Raw genomic sequence first — 17,947 nt, 5'->3', positions numbered from 1 at the left:
TTACAGATGAGAATCTGCCAATAACTTTATTTTAAGCGTTCTAATTCCCCGGGAGCTAATGACTCATTCAACTATTAAATTAAAGGCAGGTAGTTAAGCTAAATTTTGTCAAGCCAAAAATATCCGACGCATTTGTGTGCATAAGCTCAGTGGAGCTCTGTATTCTTGTAGAGTCTTTCTACCAGGTGGAGGGAGTTGAATATCTCAGCAGTGTACCACCCCCTCTAGACACACACAAACACACACACACACCAGCTTCGGCTTCCAGCAAACCCCCGTGACGCCTCTGGCTAATTCCACTCAAGCCCACCGGGCTGTCCAGCATCCTCCAATAAATTAGCCTTGCTGCTCCCCCACTGAGACACAGGCCCTGACAGTCTGGCTTGTGCCCAAAGTCACTTGCTTACACACACACATGGTTATTGCTACTTTTCACTGCAACCGAAGCACTTCACTTAGTAGACTAGGCAATGCTTTGGATACATTCCATCTGCAGTAGCTGTGGATGATGTCTGTCCTATATCCGATATTCCCATTTTGTCCACATGGTTTGAAACATTTTTTGTAATTCAAATGACTTAATTTATCTTTTCTGCATGTTTATCATAGCTGACAGTGTAGTTCCTCACCGGGTATCTTTCCATTCAAGGCTACAACTCCCCAAGTACTTGCTGACAGTAACATTGCAATATTTGACCACCCCTGTCAAAAAGGGTTAACAAAAAGATCATTATAATGCTTCTCTTTGACCTCCTGTGTCAAACTCTTTTTCCTGTTTCAAGAATCCCCATTCTGTCTCCCCTCAGAGTCCGTGTGATGTATCTTAGCATCTGTCAGACAGTGATTGGAATTCTGGGTCATATCTCTCACTGTGTCTTTTGTCTCAGTTTCCTGTATCAGCATGGTGTTGCTTCCCATTCGCAGCGTCTGCCTCTTGTCTCAAGTGTGGATCGAGCTAGTGTTCTCATCTGACATCTCTCTAACTCCTCTTTTTTTTCTCTCCCCACCCTTCATCTCCCTCAGTTCTATTCAGCCTGCTGTCGGTAGGTGCCCAAACGGAGATGAAGAAGGTCGTTGGGGACAATGCTACCTTACCATGCCACCACCAGTTCCCATCATCCAACTCTCTTGACATTGAGTGGCTACTTCAAAGACCAAACTCCAAACAGAAAGTGGTGAGATAAGGTTACTTTTTCTTTCGTGTTTTATCCTTGCCTCCCCACAGGGTTAATTGAAAGGATTGTAATATCACGCTATCATTACTTTGGTAATACTGACATTATTACTTTGGCTTTTAGGCTATAGCTTAGTTACTTTGATATAAAGTTTTAGCCCTTAAGATTTCACTCATGGTTGAATTTGGCAACTCTCATGGTTACAGGAGATATCAGCAAGCGGTTAAATACTGCAAATACTCCTAGAGAAGCTACTTTGAATGAAATACAACAGAACAACTTATCTGTTTCCTGTGCAGCCAAACAAACTCATGTTTTAACAATGCAGCGCTAATCTCAGTGACAAATTCAATGTGGTTCATGTGACAGCTTCACACAAAAAAGCTACTCAGTGTTACACCAGTTAAATGCTTTAAATGTGAAGCAGTAGCAGTAGGATGTTTCATTTGCTTTAACAGAAACCTAACACACCTCTGACATGGCTGTGGGACAGTCAACAGTGAATCTGTAGCTCGTATCAATGAGATTAAAAAAACAAAACAAACCAGTAATGCTGAAATACATGCATGTCACATTTCCTGGTATTTGAACCCAGCACTAGAAGGGCAGACTGTGCTACTAGCAATGGCAGCTACTATATAGAAAGGTATTACTATATAGAGAGCATTTTTTTATTAACAGACTAAAAAGAATGCTGAAAAAATGCTTAGCATAAATGGTATCAAAATGCAGTTTGATTTCATCAGTTGGGATTTCTCTGTTCTCCTGAAGTAGAAAGTAAAACTTTTTATATGCTATGGGTCAAACATAAACATATAGAGAATATATTTTTCTTGGACAGACAGACAGACAGACAGACAGATTTGTCATAGCTTTTTCAATTCTCTCTCTCTCTCTCTCTCTCTCCCTCTCTCCCTCTCTCTCTCTCTCTCTCTCTCTCTCTCTCTCTCCCTCTCTCCCTCTCTCTCTCTCTCTCTCTCTCCCTCTCTCTCTCTCTCTCTGTCTGTCTGTCCCCTCACCCACTCTCTCTTACACACACATACACATGCATTTTTTATCTATCTCCTGTCTTTCCTCTATTGTAGTCACGCTGATTGATTTCCAACAGGACTTATTACAGTTGCAAATTAACTCATTGCCCAAAGTTACTGTAGCACTTCAAGTTTTATTGCCCTCAACAAAGGAACAATCATTCTGCAAAATGTTCCCCCCATTTTTAACTTTGGACTCTTGACTTTTTAGTCTTCACACACCCTTTATCTACTGCATTTAAAGCATAAATACTCTAATTACTTGATGTTCAAGGCTTCTCATTATGAGACTGGAATTCGATCTTCTCAAATACTATCTTTCTTTCTCTTTATCAATCTCTCTTAAACTATTAAAAAAATTAAATCAGACAAACATTTGATTCCAAATTCATGCTCTACATAAGATAATACATTGCTTTGGTTTCATCTGCTATGTCCACATGTAGTCTAATAGAGGAACTAGAACTAGAACATTAAATCAGCAGTTGGCAGCTAATGAAACAGATGTTCTTTATCCTGGAAAAATGCTGTTGACTCTATCCTATCTTCCATCCTTAAACAGCAACAGAGCTATTCCGTCTAAAGTAAAGCTTCACCTGGCTGAAAGTCTTTAAATGGCCTTAACTTAGTCTTTTCACAGCCTCTGAAGATGTCATGGTATCGTTTCACTGGTTTTGAATCATTGCCTTTCTTCACCCAAATTGAACGTATTATCTGATGACAGACAGAGCGTAAAATCTCACCAGCTTTCTGGCAGAAGAAAGAGATTTCCTTTGTCTTTGGAAGTCGTTTGTTCGTGCACTGGAGTGTTGGTTAGCACAGAGAAGTGTAACACTGCGAGAAAGAAAAAGAAGAATGTGGAGGGGGAGAGAGAGGGGCTGAGACTGAAAGAAAGGGGAAAACAAGTGTCTTACGCTTTGATGATTCAGATGGGCGCTGCCACATTGCGATGAATATTTAACAGGAAGATAACATTAAAATCAAATGTCTGAAAATTTGATTAGGAAAGAGACTGCGCCTGTAGCTGAATGATTAAATCATTCTTTTGTTCTGCTGGAAGGCCGTGTTGAGAGGGGAAGAGCATCTTGTCAACATTTAGCCTATGTTAGGAAATGTACAGGCTACATGTGTTAAGGACAGAGAAGGGTTGGAGATGGGTCTGAAAAGGTCCATTCTATGAATCGCACCTACATTGTCCTACATTGCTCAGGATGAATAGCAAAAGACCAGCTCTCCTTCACTGTGCTGATCTGCAACCTGTCTTAACTATGGTTATGTAAAAGTATAGTATAGTAAAAGAAAAATAACAAAAAAACTTAATGAACATAGTGATACAGTTTAAACTGATGTAATGTAATGTCATTTTCCAATAAAAAACAATGAAGGTAGGCTGTGTAAAGATAAATAAGTAACAAATTAGCATCCTCTCTTAAAAACACAACACACTTTAGATTTACTGTATGCTGTTGATTTTCATTACATGAAAATATGAATTTGAGTTTATTGGTTTATTGTGATTTATTATTACAAGGACAATCATGAAAGACTTATACACTTATTTACACTGTATTTACTTTACTACAGATGGATACATTAACAATATGTTTAAATTATTTTGGTTTCTGTGTTGTTTGTTCCAAATAATCCTTAACTCAACATATATAACATATATATAACATATAAAGGCGATCTCTGTATAATTGTTCTAAAGCCTGAGGCATTTTTTGAAAACAACCTCCTAAAGCATGTTAAACAATCACAAGGTTAATCAGCACCGGCAGTCTACTGCTGCTCCCTTTCTTCATTCCCTCTCTAGCTCACTTGACCACAGCTGCTCTCTCTCATTCGCTGGTGCTCTCAGCTCTCTCTCTCTTTTTGTCTTGTCTGTTTTCAAATGAGCTGGGAAGCCAACAGCAAAGTCTAACTTTACTTTTAATATTATCAAACGAGGAGAAATGTCCACCCCTCATCCTAGTAACGTCTTTGTACTCCCTCATGTCTGGGTTTTACAACTCTGATCAGTCTAATCACTGGCTGTGATTGGCCACCTCAGCGTGACTTTAGGTTGTGTTTCTCCAAAAGTTGACTCTGGATCAACTTCCTTACTGCAGACCAGTCATTGTGCCAAAACCTCCACAGCCTAAACGCACGACATCCATTCAAAAGAGTAGGAGGACCCTGATGAATTTATTCTGCACAACTGCTATGGGCCCAATGCACCCATAGAGTGTGCCCATCAGAGACTTCTGCCAGCCGGGCCCAGGTGACTTCCAGTTTAGCCCTCTGGCTAAACTGAAGCCAGAGGGCTTTGAAGCTCAAAAAATATATGTTTTACAGCCACCTATGATTGTGTGTGTGAAAAATGCTTTTTAGGCCATGCCATATAACTTGTAATTCCATGGTTTGGCAACTATGTCAAATTGGCTTCAAAGGCCAGTGCTCTTCCTGGGGCTAGAAAAAACAAACAAAATAAAATGCATCCCATAATGCATTTCATAAGATTTCAGCTAATCACAATGCACATGTTTGACAACGATGATATCACATGAAAATCGCTCACATCACATCCGGCTCTGAAGGTAGAAACACACAAATGTCACATACAGTCTTAAAGGGTAAAACAGAGAATATTGCAACAACAGGGTGCAATATTCTAGTATGATATGAAAATAAAATAAATACCATACATGATAATCTTATATTTGAACATACCCAGTATAGTACAGTTAATAAATATTATTCATAAAAAGTAATCTTTCTGTTTTTGCCAACAAACTTGTGTCTTAGCCTTTCAATAAACCCAGAGAAGGCAGGGACACAGCATGTCTGCATAGTCATTTCATGTATTACTGAATATATAAACCTTATTTTAATTGTTAACTATGCTAACAGCCTGTGGCCATTTCACAAAATCCTTCTTAAATTCCTCACAGTCACCGTCACGTTCACTATCTCTCATTTGTGTTGGTCTCATAAGCATATGTTCAGAATACCCACAGACATAAGCAGGAGCTTTAATACACATAGAGATGTAGTGTAGTCTAGATTCATATATTTGTGTGTAATAAATGTCCAGAATTCATGAAGTCAAAAGAAGTATGCCCATAGGCAGATGTTTTTTAAAATATGTCCTATTTTGTTTAGGTGCCAGAGCCATGTGGCTTTGTGCCTGTAGCTATGGCACTGTAATATATGTCTGCATTCACGGTGTGTTTGCTCAGAAGCTGGGTTGAGTGTGTAGGTCTTTGCATGTGTGTGCAAATGGCCAGTTGTCACCTGTGATCACAGCAGGTGCCCCTGTTTCTTAAGCGCTGATGCGCTGTGGCACCGGCATTTAGCAGTCCCCATCTGCAGGCTCTCACTTGCCCTGAGTAATAGGCCACTGTGACAGCTGTGTTTGTTTGTGTTTGTGGATGTGAATAGAACGAGAGAAGCGAGAGAGAGGGTAAAAATTAAGGAGAAGATAGAAATAAGCAAAGATACAAACAGACAGAGATGAGAAAATGAAAGCTTTCAGTGTATGTTTACAGATGTTACACTCAAATTTCAAATCATCTGATTTTTCCTTTGAAGGCCAAGTCTTTGCAAACAGCAATACAAACACAATTGGCTTTTGATGCACTCTTTTACTTTTTATTTATTTTGCTATGCAGAAATATATTAAAGTCCTCACATTAGTAAATCATAAAGAAAACAATATAAAGATACATAGAAAATATGTAAGAAAGAAGAGTATAAGTACATGCACATGTAAGTATGCATACATGCAGACGGACTGATACAAACATACATATGCGTCGACATATACACATTTACCTCAATGTAATTTATATAAAGTCATGCTAGTCCTATGTTGAATTCCCTCACTGAAAGATCAATTGAAATCAGACTACTCCATCACCTTATCATAATTATCAGGTGTGTTTATTGTATTACTGAGAATAAGCAATGCAATGCCACTGATGAAATATCAACAGTAATAATTGTTCAGATCTTTATTTTTTCATTAACTTTAAATATTTTTGTATCTATATTTAACTAAACAACCATGTTAAATATGTCAAAAAATGTTATGTTATGTTATGTGAAAAATTTCAATCAATTAAAAGAATATGTCATAAGTCTAAAAAACAAACAATACATTATCTACTTTTTGTTATTTTTATATATTTGAATGGCTTCCTTTTAGCCCTTTTAGATTTAGCTCCAAACCATAATCAAACCACTTGTTATTTAGCTTATGACCTAATTTTCTACCAATTTCCATTGTTTAGTAGTTTTTTGTTTTTTAGATATCCAGCTAAATAACAAACAATACAACCTAGATGTGTCAAAAAGTAAAAGAATATGTCGGACCATGTGTATAGTTTTCTGGTCTGATATTTTATCCACAATGCTGCCATCACTCTAATTCCACTGTGGGTACTTCAATCTTTTATCTCAGTGCCAGAATAGATTTTGATTTGGTCAATTTGACAGATCTGCGAGTAGAAAGCATAAAGAGATAACAGTGCTCACAGATAGTCAGCTAAATGAACACTGGCAGGATACTGGCATTTCAGCAAATGCATTCATTTGTAAAATATTATTTCCCAAGTGTTAATTAAAAAGTGATTGTTAACAATGTTACCCATGAGTGCTGGTATTATATTTTTCTCCAGACGGTGCACCCACTGAGAGATTATGAGGATATGCTTTGCACATTATCTTTCGAGTTATATCATTTTAAATGTTCATAGCAGGCTGCTAGTTAGATATATTAAGTATATTTCAGTTGAGAGATGAAAAACTGACTACATCAAACAGGCTGATAAGTGACATGAAAGCCTTTTTTCAGGGAATTGGTTGCATTAGTTAGATGAAAAGTGATAAGAGTCAAAATGTTAGTGTACAGTATATTACCAGATTCAGAAAAATTGAAAATTATTGCATGTGGGTGATACTAAATGATCAAACAACAGGCTCTCTCTCTCTCTCTCTCTCTCTCTCTCTCTCTCTCTCTCTCTCTCTCTCTCTCTCTCTCTCTCTCTCTCTCTCTCTCTCTCTCTCTCTCTCTCTCTCTCTCTCAGGGCCAGACTGTAATATAATAAACAATGTTAAAATACATCTTTGATTGTCTTCTCTTCAATATGTCTAGATCATTACTTTCTTCGGGGGCCAAGTGTACACCAATGAGGCGACGAGCAGCGAGGCCAGCCGTCTGTCCTTTGCTGGGGAGTACCTGGGGGGAGACGCCTCCCTGCTCATCAGTGACCTGCTGCTGACTGACTCTGGGGAATACAACTGTAAAGTCAAGACTGGGGGAAAGTATCACTGGAGCCAGGTCAACCTCATTGTGCTGGGTGAGTGTTGTGATACGCACACACTCAGGTTGGAGAATGATACACACACAGGTGCATGAACGTATGCATGTCCGTACACATGCCATCAAGGTTATGAAAAGACCCAAACCAATTATTTACAAGGAAAATGCTCATATACACACTCTCTCATGCACGTACACATAGACACACACACAGACCTAATCACTGGATCATTAGCCTGGCACATTTCCTCCGTCATGCTGACTGATCTAATGATTCAATTTGATTCAGACAGTGTGATTTGATTTCGCTCATGCTGTTTGGGTTCGTTTGGATTGGTTTGTTGATGAGGTGAGACCAGAAACATGCGACTGGGTCTGGAGGAGCACAGAACTGATTGATTAAGTTAGAGTCTGAGTTACATGGACAAGCATTAAGTTCACTTTTCACAATACGCCTGTAGCACATGTAGCTAATATATTTGTGTCTTCTTCGATAAGAAAGAAAACAAACAACAGACTCTGCTCTAAGTTTGAGGTGCATTCTGTAATCAAATTTAGCTGTTGAAAATGACATTGAAAAAAGTCAACTACCATCAATCTAACGACAGATAAGCTACTTAGGGAAATTGTTTGTACAATCATGTCTTAGCTCTTGCAAATTTGGAAAATCTTGTTTTGGCCTGATAAGCCGCAGAAAAGTCATCATAGTACAGCATATCCACCCTTTTTTCCCCATGCTTATTGTTTTCATCATTTCCCCAACATACAGATGGTTATACATGGCTTAGCTTCACAACCAGCTCAGTGGTAATATGTGTCTCCGCCTGCGTATCTCACATAGCTAAACAACTCTGAAGGACAGACAGCAAAAAGGGGGAGTGGAGCGTCTGTACCACAAAAGCCAGCCACAAAGTCCAGCGGGAGGAGCAAGATCATTCTCAATGTCAGAAAAGCAGGCGATTTATTAAAACATCATGGGAGATTAGTTCAACCCACGGTTATTGGTTTTCTAATGGAACAGTCTGTTAATCCTCTCGCTCTCACTCTCCTCTCTCTTCCATGAAGACATTTCAGTGAGTTAGTGCCTCAATTTTTACAAATTGCCCTCAGCTTTGCGGTGACACTTTCGATTTTGAGAGAGACGAACATTTGCATTTTTCTCTTGCTCCCCACGCTAAGATAATGGCTTGGCAGCTGAGCTGGTAGCTGGCTTGGCATGAGACAGTGTGCGAGTGTATGTATTTATGTGCGCACCAGGGTTTATGCACGCCTCCAGTGGATGTGTATGTGTGTGTGTGTGTGTGTGTGTGTGTGTGTGTGTGTGTTCATGTGAAAGCTTGCATGGACGCCTAAACTGTTTGTGCTGCAAAGTGAGTGGATTTGCATATGCAGGTTTATGACTGAGTGTGTGTTTTGCATGTGTATTTGTTTGTATTGTATAGTATAAGTGTGTATGTACTGCCAAACATAGGTGTATTTGTGTGTGTCTGCAGTCAAGCTCTCCAACTGTTTCTGCTGCAGTTAGGCCTAACTGACCCTGAAAGAGCTGTGAGATGCACAGACCAAGTGTCACTGCTCCCTGCTCAGCTTCTGTCATTATATTCCTTACTGAGTGTGTGAGCAGAATACACTTGGCTTCTGAAACAGGAAAAAGGGGGTTAGATGAACAAAGGGAGAGATACGCATAAGCTGTCTGGGTTTATGTACCTAACTCACTACATCATAGTGGTATGCTACCACTAACTCGTTACATCATAGCATTACAGAGATACTAATACTGCATCTCTGCTGAGAAGCAGCAACAGCCCAATGCACAATAGTAGACACTGCTAATATGACAGCATAAAAAAACACAAACTAGATGTTTAAATATAGCTCAGTACTGATCTAAAAATATGTCACTTGGAAGGGAGAAAACTGCACTATTGTCCAGCTTTCATAGCTCAGTAGTGCCTTTCAGCGTACATCTAAACAGAGTGGCTTTACAGGGCTCAGCAGGCTCTGGCTATACTGTACTGTGCCTCAAGCTACTGGACTATGACCAAGACCTTTGATCTGTGGAGAATATATCACCACAAGCATTCACAGCCAGCTTTGGGGTCACATTGATCCATTCCCTATGGGATTTTTTTATGTGTTACCAGCTCTGAGAAATGACTATAATGGCAAGCGTGGATTCACTTACCCCTCATTAAAACCTGTAAATGACATTAGTTATTGATATAGATTGACACATTCAAATAAAGTTTATACAGTATGTTAAGCATTTCAACTTTATGTGTGTCAAAGAGAAAAGAGAAAATCCCTTGTAAACTATAATTAAGCCCATCTTGTTCAGTTAGGCCATATAGTTATCAACATATCCAACAAAGTCTGGAAGAGTGATTGTATTAATTCATGGAATGTAACTATATTTTATAATAGCCACAACAGTTTAGGAAACGTATCTATATTTCCTTATAAGTGCAATAGCAAGAGTTTTCATTCATTGCCAATGGAACAACTGAAGAAGGTTTAGATTAATCTTGTGTCTCTGGCTAACTGATAGATTACTTCATTAGCAAAAGATCATGTAAATTTAGATGAATACATTTACTATACTTTTCCATTTTTCCATCAAAAGCTATAAACACATTAATAATTTATATAAGACTCGTAGGATAACTGTATCTGCTATTACTTTGCTCAAGGCATCATAAATGCTTAAAATGTAATGTAAAACTCACTCTTCACTGCATTTTGAAGGTATCTATACCCATGTGATAAATAAAATAATGGATTTCATTGCACAATTGGATTTGACTGATTCCTTGTGTATTCCTACAGTCAAACCTTCCAAACCAAGGTGCTGGATGGATGGTAAACTCCTGGAAGGCAGCGATGTCAAGTTGAGCTGCAAGTCCAGTGAAGGTTCAGATCCCATCAGCTACAAGTGGGATCGAGTGCTGGACAAAGGCAAGAGTCTGGGCAAACTGCCAAACCTGGCACTGATAGGTAAGAAAAATAATTGGTGGTATTCTGGCACACTGATTCACCATTCATCCACGCTAAAGCTCTCTGCAGAGGAATGCTATGAAGATTAATTTTCGTATCAGTGATTTTTATTGGCTGCATTTATCCAAGGAAGTGTTTTGCTGAGCACACTGTGTTTCTCTCACTTCCTCCCAACTTTATGTTCATACATTTACACACACTGACAGCTAAATCTGCCTAGTACAACTTATTCTCCTGTTGCTTCTCCCTGAGCTGCTATACCAAAGTAATTAACGGTTACAGCGCTTTGCTCAAGGGCACTTAGATAGGCTTTGATTGTTCCAATTAGGCCACTGATTCTGCATGACTTTCTTATCATTAGACTTACAGTACTGCTGCCCCCCAAATTTGTGCAATAAATAGCTACATTATGCATGCATATTTTTTTTTGCTTCCAGAAAATGAAACAGAGCACAGCTATCTCATTTCTAGTCATACTCTGTTGGGATAAGTTATATAAACACAAGGATCTAGGCTGATACTGTGATCTGATGGAGATGTCTGTGACACTGAAATGTCAGCCTGGCTCAGGTGAATTATACCTGCATGCATAAAGTCAGTGTGTTTCTTGGCTTGTGTGTTAAATGGAGAAAATCAAATGTAATACACAGAACTGGACTGACAGCTCCCACAATACTCTGAACCAAAAAAAGGAAAACATTGGCTCAGTAGTAACCCTGAGGCACACTTCATTCACATGGTGTGGATTCTGGCATTCCTCTTGGATCACAACCAGACATATCTTCCTCTAAATAGTAACAGAGACAATTTATAGAAGAAAGGCTAATGGGCAATTCTCCCTGCTGTGTATTCTCTAAACTGGCATAAACACCCTCGGGGTGCAAACCCCTCTGTCTCATTTTTTCCCCCTAGCGTTCTACTGGCATCCTTGATGGCACGTGCCCAGACAAAAACCTTCAAATTAATGACCTCCACCAAACAACACCTGTTCAGTCTAATTAGTTTTCATTGGATGATAACACACAGCGTCAGCAGCCATTATTTATGTGTCTAGCGAAAGGTAATATCACATGGTTGTCATTGGTGGGAATGACTAAATATCCCATGGGGCTGTGGGGCTTCATCGCTCTCTAAGACACGCTCCTGCTACTCTCTTCCAGTCATCCTCAGTGTGATGGACCTAGGTCTTAAATAAACACTCCATCAACACCTCTCTCTCTCTCGCTCTCTCTTTCCCTTGCTCTCTGGTGGTCTATCTCTCTCTCTCTCCCTCTTTCTGAAACCATGATATATATTACAGTTGTCTTTCCTGTCCTGCAAATGTAATTGAAAGTGAAGATAGTAAACATGCAGCAAACAATGTACACTAGACACTAGATATTCACTCATATTTGTCTACTCTGCACTCTACAGTAACTGTTTTATTCTCCAGATCTCAAGAACCCAGAGATTGTGACCCTGAGGAATCTTACCATGGACAGCACAGGTGTCTACAGGTGCACAGCCAGCAATGACGTGGGAGAGGAAAACTGTACCATTGAGGTCACAATGCAGCGTGAGTTTTGGGAGCGACCTCGCAGCATTCACCTCACAACAAACTGCCACTCTGATTGATGGTTATTGTTTCAAACTGCAGCTTATTGTTTCAACCCCACAACACCACCCCCTCGTGCTCCAACAAAAGGAACTGCACTAGACTTAAAATTGTGGCTACTGGTCACCACCTATGCTCCAACAGTTATGTTTCACTGTCACACTAATACATTTCCTGAGAGGCCCAAGGTGGTCAGGGTCATGTATAGAGAAAATGACACATCTAGTAGCTCAGCAGAAAATATTTATGAGCTCTGGTGTTAAATTGAATTTGGGCACTATGGCACAAGAGTTGGAAGAACCTCCAGTAAATTAGCATGGCCCACAAGTATCTGTAAATTTAAGAATTACAAACTACAGCAGTCAGCACTGATTATCAATAAATAATATGTAACAGGCGGTGAGCGTCTCTGTCTCTCATCACTCACCAATTCCTCTTTTATCTTCACAGATGTGAGGGATGTAGGTAAGGTAGCAGGTGCAGTGGTGGGAATATCCCTCGGTGTCCTCATTGTCATTTTAATCATCTGGCTCGTCTTCCGGAAGAAGGAGAAAAAGAAGTACGAGGAGGAGGAGACTCCAAATGAGATCAGGTTTGTTCATCCACCTTTTCTTACTTCTTTATCATTGTTTCATTTTTTCACAATTTTGTAAAATAACAAATGTAGTGCACTAAAAACTGTGTGAATGACTGGGATTAATAATACAGATTTTCATACGTGTGTGTGTTTGTGTGAATGTGCATACATGTGCTTCCCGTATCTATCTCTTTGTGTCTGAGGCTGTTGCTCTGTTAGCTTACCTATTAGCTTGAAACCCACTGCCACTACATCTGTTCTGTAGATAAACTCTTAACAACTCCCCCTAAGATAGCACATAGCTATGTGTTGACTGATGTGTGTGTGGTGGAAATTTAAAGATTAATTCACAGAGCAAATTGTCACAGTTATAGTGCAATAAACACATACTACATTTGCAAATGTGGGTCTCCCAGTATTCTAGGCTGAAAGAGATATTGTATGAAGTCCAATAATCGTGTTTGTACATACTGGAACATCCCATATTTGTCATCCTATCTTTCCTTCTCTGCGTCTATTGGGGAGTAAAAGTTGAAGGCCGAATTACAGCTCACTTTTGTTAACTCATCCACACCTGTCAGGAACCAGCAGTGGAACATGTTCACACAAGAGGCTGAGATTTGTGCACTTAACCGCAAGACAGCACCGCATAAGACAGTATAACATAATCTCAATAAACGTAAGAGTGTAAGCTTCCGTTTTAGTGTGTTACACCAAAGCTAAAGTCGTTTTATAACACAGATAAGTTAAATGCTAACTGACACAGCAACAGCCTTTGCAGTACGTGTCTTCTGTCTACCTGTCTTCCTGCCTGCGTGTGTGCGTGTGTGTGTGTGTGTGTGTGTGTGTGTGTGTGTGTGTGTGTGTGTGTGTGTGTTTGCATCCAAACAAACATAAATAACTACAAGGCCAAACAGTCAGTTATTACCTTTTAGGAGCCTCCTTTTCACACCTCACTTACCTCCATCTTTGTATTTGAGTGCGTGATCAGGGCTGAGAGATCACGCAAGTGCACTCTGAAGTCTGCTTTCACTAGTGGATCCTGTGGACCCACTAATGACACTTGTAAAAGCACCAGCACTTTTTGTGACAGACTGGAGTTGGTGTATGCGCATATTTACTGATGTAACAATGAATAATGTAGCATGGTTGAGGGACATCCTCTAGTAAATAATGTACATGTGATGAAGTGTTTTCTGTTTTTATACCATGTTAAGAGTCTGAGCCTTTCCGCTAATTTGCTCAACTAAACCACCACACATCTCTTGGGTGTGCATTCATAACCAACCTTTGTGCTGTTTGAAAATTTGGATATTCTTTTTCTGTCATGCAACTATCTCCAGCACGTCTGAGAAGTAGCATGTAGCCAGCAGTGCACAAATGAGGGGTTTCTATTTCTGACTTTCTCCAGCGAGTCATATAAGCTCTATATCAATAGAGATAATATTACCTGCTGACTTAACCCTAACCCTCACATCCTACACATCCTTGTGACCTGGTGACAGTGATTTATAAACACTGCAAAGATCCTCCATGATTTTAATTTCATCAGTAACGATCACAGCACAAATGACCTCAGTTTTGGCGGTGCTTCTGTCTGTGGAACTCTTTTAAGCAGTAAGTTGTTTTTGCCATATAGTTTTTTGATTTTTAGCATCCTCTCATGAAAAAGTGAGGCAAAAGTGGAATTATACAGGAAAGTTTTCATTATGTTCTCAGAAGAAACTTTTTTTTATGTCTTTAAATTGTATCTGGGGAACTAGTGATTTCAGCAGATTGCAAATGTGTTTCGCAAAAGTCAGAGCTGTGGGGTATCTCATGAATTACATGAGGTCCCAACATAATATTGGTCCCATGTGAATAGAACCTTAGAGTAGTGTTAGAGAATGGTAGTGTGTGGCTTATTGTGTATGTGTATGCTCTGCTTTTCTATTTTGAGAGGAGAGGATATAAAATAATGGTACCTTTGTCATCATTGTATGCTTTCTGTGTGTGTGTGTGTGTGTGTGTGTGTGTGTGTGTGTGTGTGTGTGTGTGTGTGTGTGTGTGTATGGGTGGGTGGGTGTTTCTTATCACAGGGAGGATGCTGAGGCCCCCAAAGCCAAGCTAGTGAAGCCCAACTCCTTGTCCTCATCCCGTTCCGGCAGTTCGCGTTCCGGTGCCTCCTCCACCCAGTCCATGGTGCACAACAGCGCCCAGCGTGGTCACCGCCCCCGCCCACCTGCTGTTGCAGCCCTCAAGGAAAATGGACAGCCTCCAGGCTTCCCTCAGTCCCCACCAGCCTACACTTCAGTGGTGCCCTCCAAGACCCCCGAGCCCCCTACCACTCCCAAATTCAACTCCAGGAACATGTCTGGGCCCACACCCCCAACCCTCATGGTCCCTGCCCAGACCAAGGCCTTCCAGACTGTGTAGGACTGAAAGCCAACCCTTTCCTGCAGCCATGTGAGACTCCCATCCCTGCCCAGCACCTACACCCCCCTCCCAAAGACTAAGACTCTTCCATAAACAAAGAAATGCAACTAGTTAAAAGGATGTAATTAAAAGAATCAATACTATAAGTCCAAAAGTACTTTTAATGAATGCATACTTAAAAAGGGAAAATAGAAATGCTTGCCCCCTACTGAATTACATAAAACAACAAAACAAAAGAAAAAACAAGACCCGAGATGCAACACTGTTTGTGTCTCATGGCTAAGAGGCAGAATTAATTTTTTTTTAGTCCCTTCGTTTGGCTTCAGAAGGCACAGGGAAGCACCATGTGCAGCGAGGTGGAAGGAGCCCCCCAGCAAAGCTTTTATTTATTTATCAAATCAAAGGGTTAGGCGTAATGTGGAAAAAAAAGAGGAGAAAAAGGGAAACCGTGAAAGCTGGATAATAAAGTAGACCCAAACTCTGATCCTGGTACCAATGGAGTCATACTGCTGTTGAGCTTCGGTTGATGGATACAAGCACGGCCTAAATAGGGAAGAGAAGAAAGTGCAAGATCATAAGACAGCCACTGATTTTTTTTTTTTTTTTTTTGGAGAAAGGGGGGGATTTGGGGTCACTCTCTGATTCATGTCACCCTGCACCTCCAAGTCGCTGCTTCCAGCACCTGCTTTGAAGCCACAAACCCCTTTTGCCTCCCGTGGGTCAGGACGATTGTACCCATTAATGTGGACAGACACAGTGTGCAGTGTGTGTGCATCATCTGACTCAGTGCTCTCGGTCTTTCGTGCTCTCATAAAAGAACCCATGAGAATCCACAGTGGTCCTGAGACAGACTCATCTGGCTCGCAAACAGTTCATCTACTTTACCAATCAGCAGGGGAAACTTCAGGTACAAGGATATAGCACTGACAATGGAGTCAAATCAAACGGAGTTGTTACCCCCTCCTGCATCCTGTCTACATCAATGGACACCCTTTTCTGGTACTGAATATCTTCCCTGAGTAATTAAATAGTATGTACTAGGCCTATAGACAGTCAATATTTTAAATATAGGGGATAAGCATCTGTTAGACCACCTGGTCTTGTTTTTCTTTTCTTTTTTCTCTGTTCTCCTTTGTCTCTTCTATCTGAGCAGGTCGAAAGGGTGACAGACAGCTGTGTGTCCATTCATCCATATTAAGAAGTGCCACCAATCCCTAGGATGGGTTATTATTGTTGCTTTTTTTACTCTTTTGTTTACCTGCTACATTTCTGAACTGAAACCAAAATCTGTCACCATGAATGTGTGATGTACAAAGATGGTGGATCTCGTTACTTTCAGCTTCCTGTAAGGTACTGAATGGATAGTCAAGCTGAGGCACAAAGAACTGACCTTGACGTTCAATTTTACAATTACTATGTCTGAATGAAGGAAGCAAAAGTATGATTTTAGAGACTTCAATTGTATAGGGTGTGTATGGTATCATTGTCAGTACTCTCCCTGGATCCATAACAATGGAGTGGCACTCGATTGCTGTCTTGCTGAATCACTGGGTCCTGCTTGGTCATTGGTCGAGCCATGCTATCGGCCAATCGCCCTTTTGTCGTATCCTCAGACAGACCCAGTGCGGTTCGATTGAAAGTAGCTGAAAAAAGGGCAAGTAGCCTATCTAGTGTGCCTTTGCAATCCCTCTACTCTTTGATGGTTTCTTTCTTTGTCCTTATCTTCAGCACACCAGTGGTTAAGTCTCTGTTCACATCCAGCTTTGAGGGTCAACAGCAGCAAACGCTGAGAGATACAACTTCACAAAACTTGCCTAGTAATAACAGATAATGCCCAGGGAGCACAAGGCAGAGTGAATTATCCATGGTGAGAAAGCAATCCCATGCCACGGGACAATGTACTGTAAATTCTGTAATCAGTCTTGTTTTATATTGTACATACAGATAGATATACGCACATGATGTCATTTAATTTAATAACTATAGGTATGTGATGGGAGATTTTCTCCCTACAAAAGAGTCAAATGGGAAACCCAAAAGTGAATTTAAACCATGTGTTTTTGTACATTTGTTGTATTCCAAGTGAAAAAGTCAACTCCCTATTTCACGTCACTTTGGCATTTTTGTCTTTGAACTCAATGTTCATATGAAACAAATATTATCATATGTAAAATTAGAGTGGGAAAAAGGGCCTATGGATGGTGATGTTGGTCAGTCTGAAGATCAGTTTGCTTAGTTTTCTGACCATCTTGCTTATCCAATAGATTGATCAGGAGCAAGATATTTACACAACCAGCAGTCAGATTCTCTCATAAACTGTATGGATTTTACTGATCCTGTGAGATTTATTTCTTTTTTTGTTGTTCTGTCATCCATGATCAAAACATGATGAATATCTTGGTGAATCCCTTACCTTTCATTTGGTGCACCATCCAGCTAAAATGTCTTGTCCAAGATATATCAAAATCTAATGGGCACATAGCCATTAAATTTTGTGAGGACATTCATATTATAAAGAAAATAAGCTGATTTAACAACCCCACAGTATTTACTCTCAGGACAAATTTTACAATTCAAGCTCCACCACTGGTTCTAAATGATTTGCATATTCAGTGTCTTCTGTCCAACACTTAAATTGTTTGTTATTCTCAAGTGGGGCTTCTGTTTCGCTTATAAACCTAAACGTTCACATTGAAGAAAAATCTGTCACATTTGATAGAGGAATTTAATCTTAAAAATGTTGACCACCAACATCTGTCTGAAAAACACATGTTGTTTGACTTCACATAATGGGACTTTACATGTGATGTTACTGTAAGGAGATGAGAAAAAAATGCCTTTTATATTCAACCACAA

General features: G+C 40.0%; 1 protein-coding gene across 1 annotated transcript in view; it reads left to right on the top strand.

Annotated features, from left to right (window-relative positions):
• The window catches only part of clmpb (CXADR like membrane protein b), a 62,860-nt gene extending 47,288 nt beyond the window's left edge, over positions 1-15,572 (top strand). The window contains exons 3-8 of the mRNA XM_053321085.1: positions 1,024-1,175; positions 7,344-7,548; positions 10,338-10,505; positions 11,938-12,060; positions 12,550-12,691; positions 14,755-15,572. Of these exons, the coding sequence (XP_053177060.1) occupies positions 1,024-1,175; positions 7,344-7,548; positions 10,338-10,505; positions 11,938-12,060; positions 12,550-12,691; positions 14,755-15,091 (1,127 nt within the window). The 3' untranslated portion in view covers positions 15,092-15,572. The remainder of the gene's footprint in view (positions 1-1,023; positions 1,176-7,343; positions 7,549-10,337; positions 10,506-11,937; positions 12,061-12,549; positions 12,692-14,754) is intronic.
• The last annotated feature ends 2,375 nt before the right edge of the window (positions 15,573-17,947 follow it).

The sequence above is a fragment of the Scomber japonicus genome, chromosome 6 (assembly GCF_027409825.1).
Source record: "Scomber japonicus isolate fScoJap1 chromosome 6, fScoJap1.pri, whole genome shotgun sequence".
NCBI classification, from domain to species: Eukaryota; Metazoa; Chordata; class Actinopteri; order Scombriformes; family Scombridae; genus Scomber; species Scomber japonicus.
The sequence above is the reverse complement of the archived record's forward strand: the minus strand, read 5'-3'. Positions and strand labels throughout refer to the sequence as shown.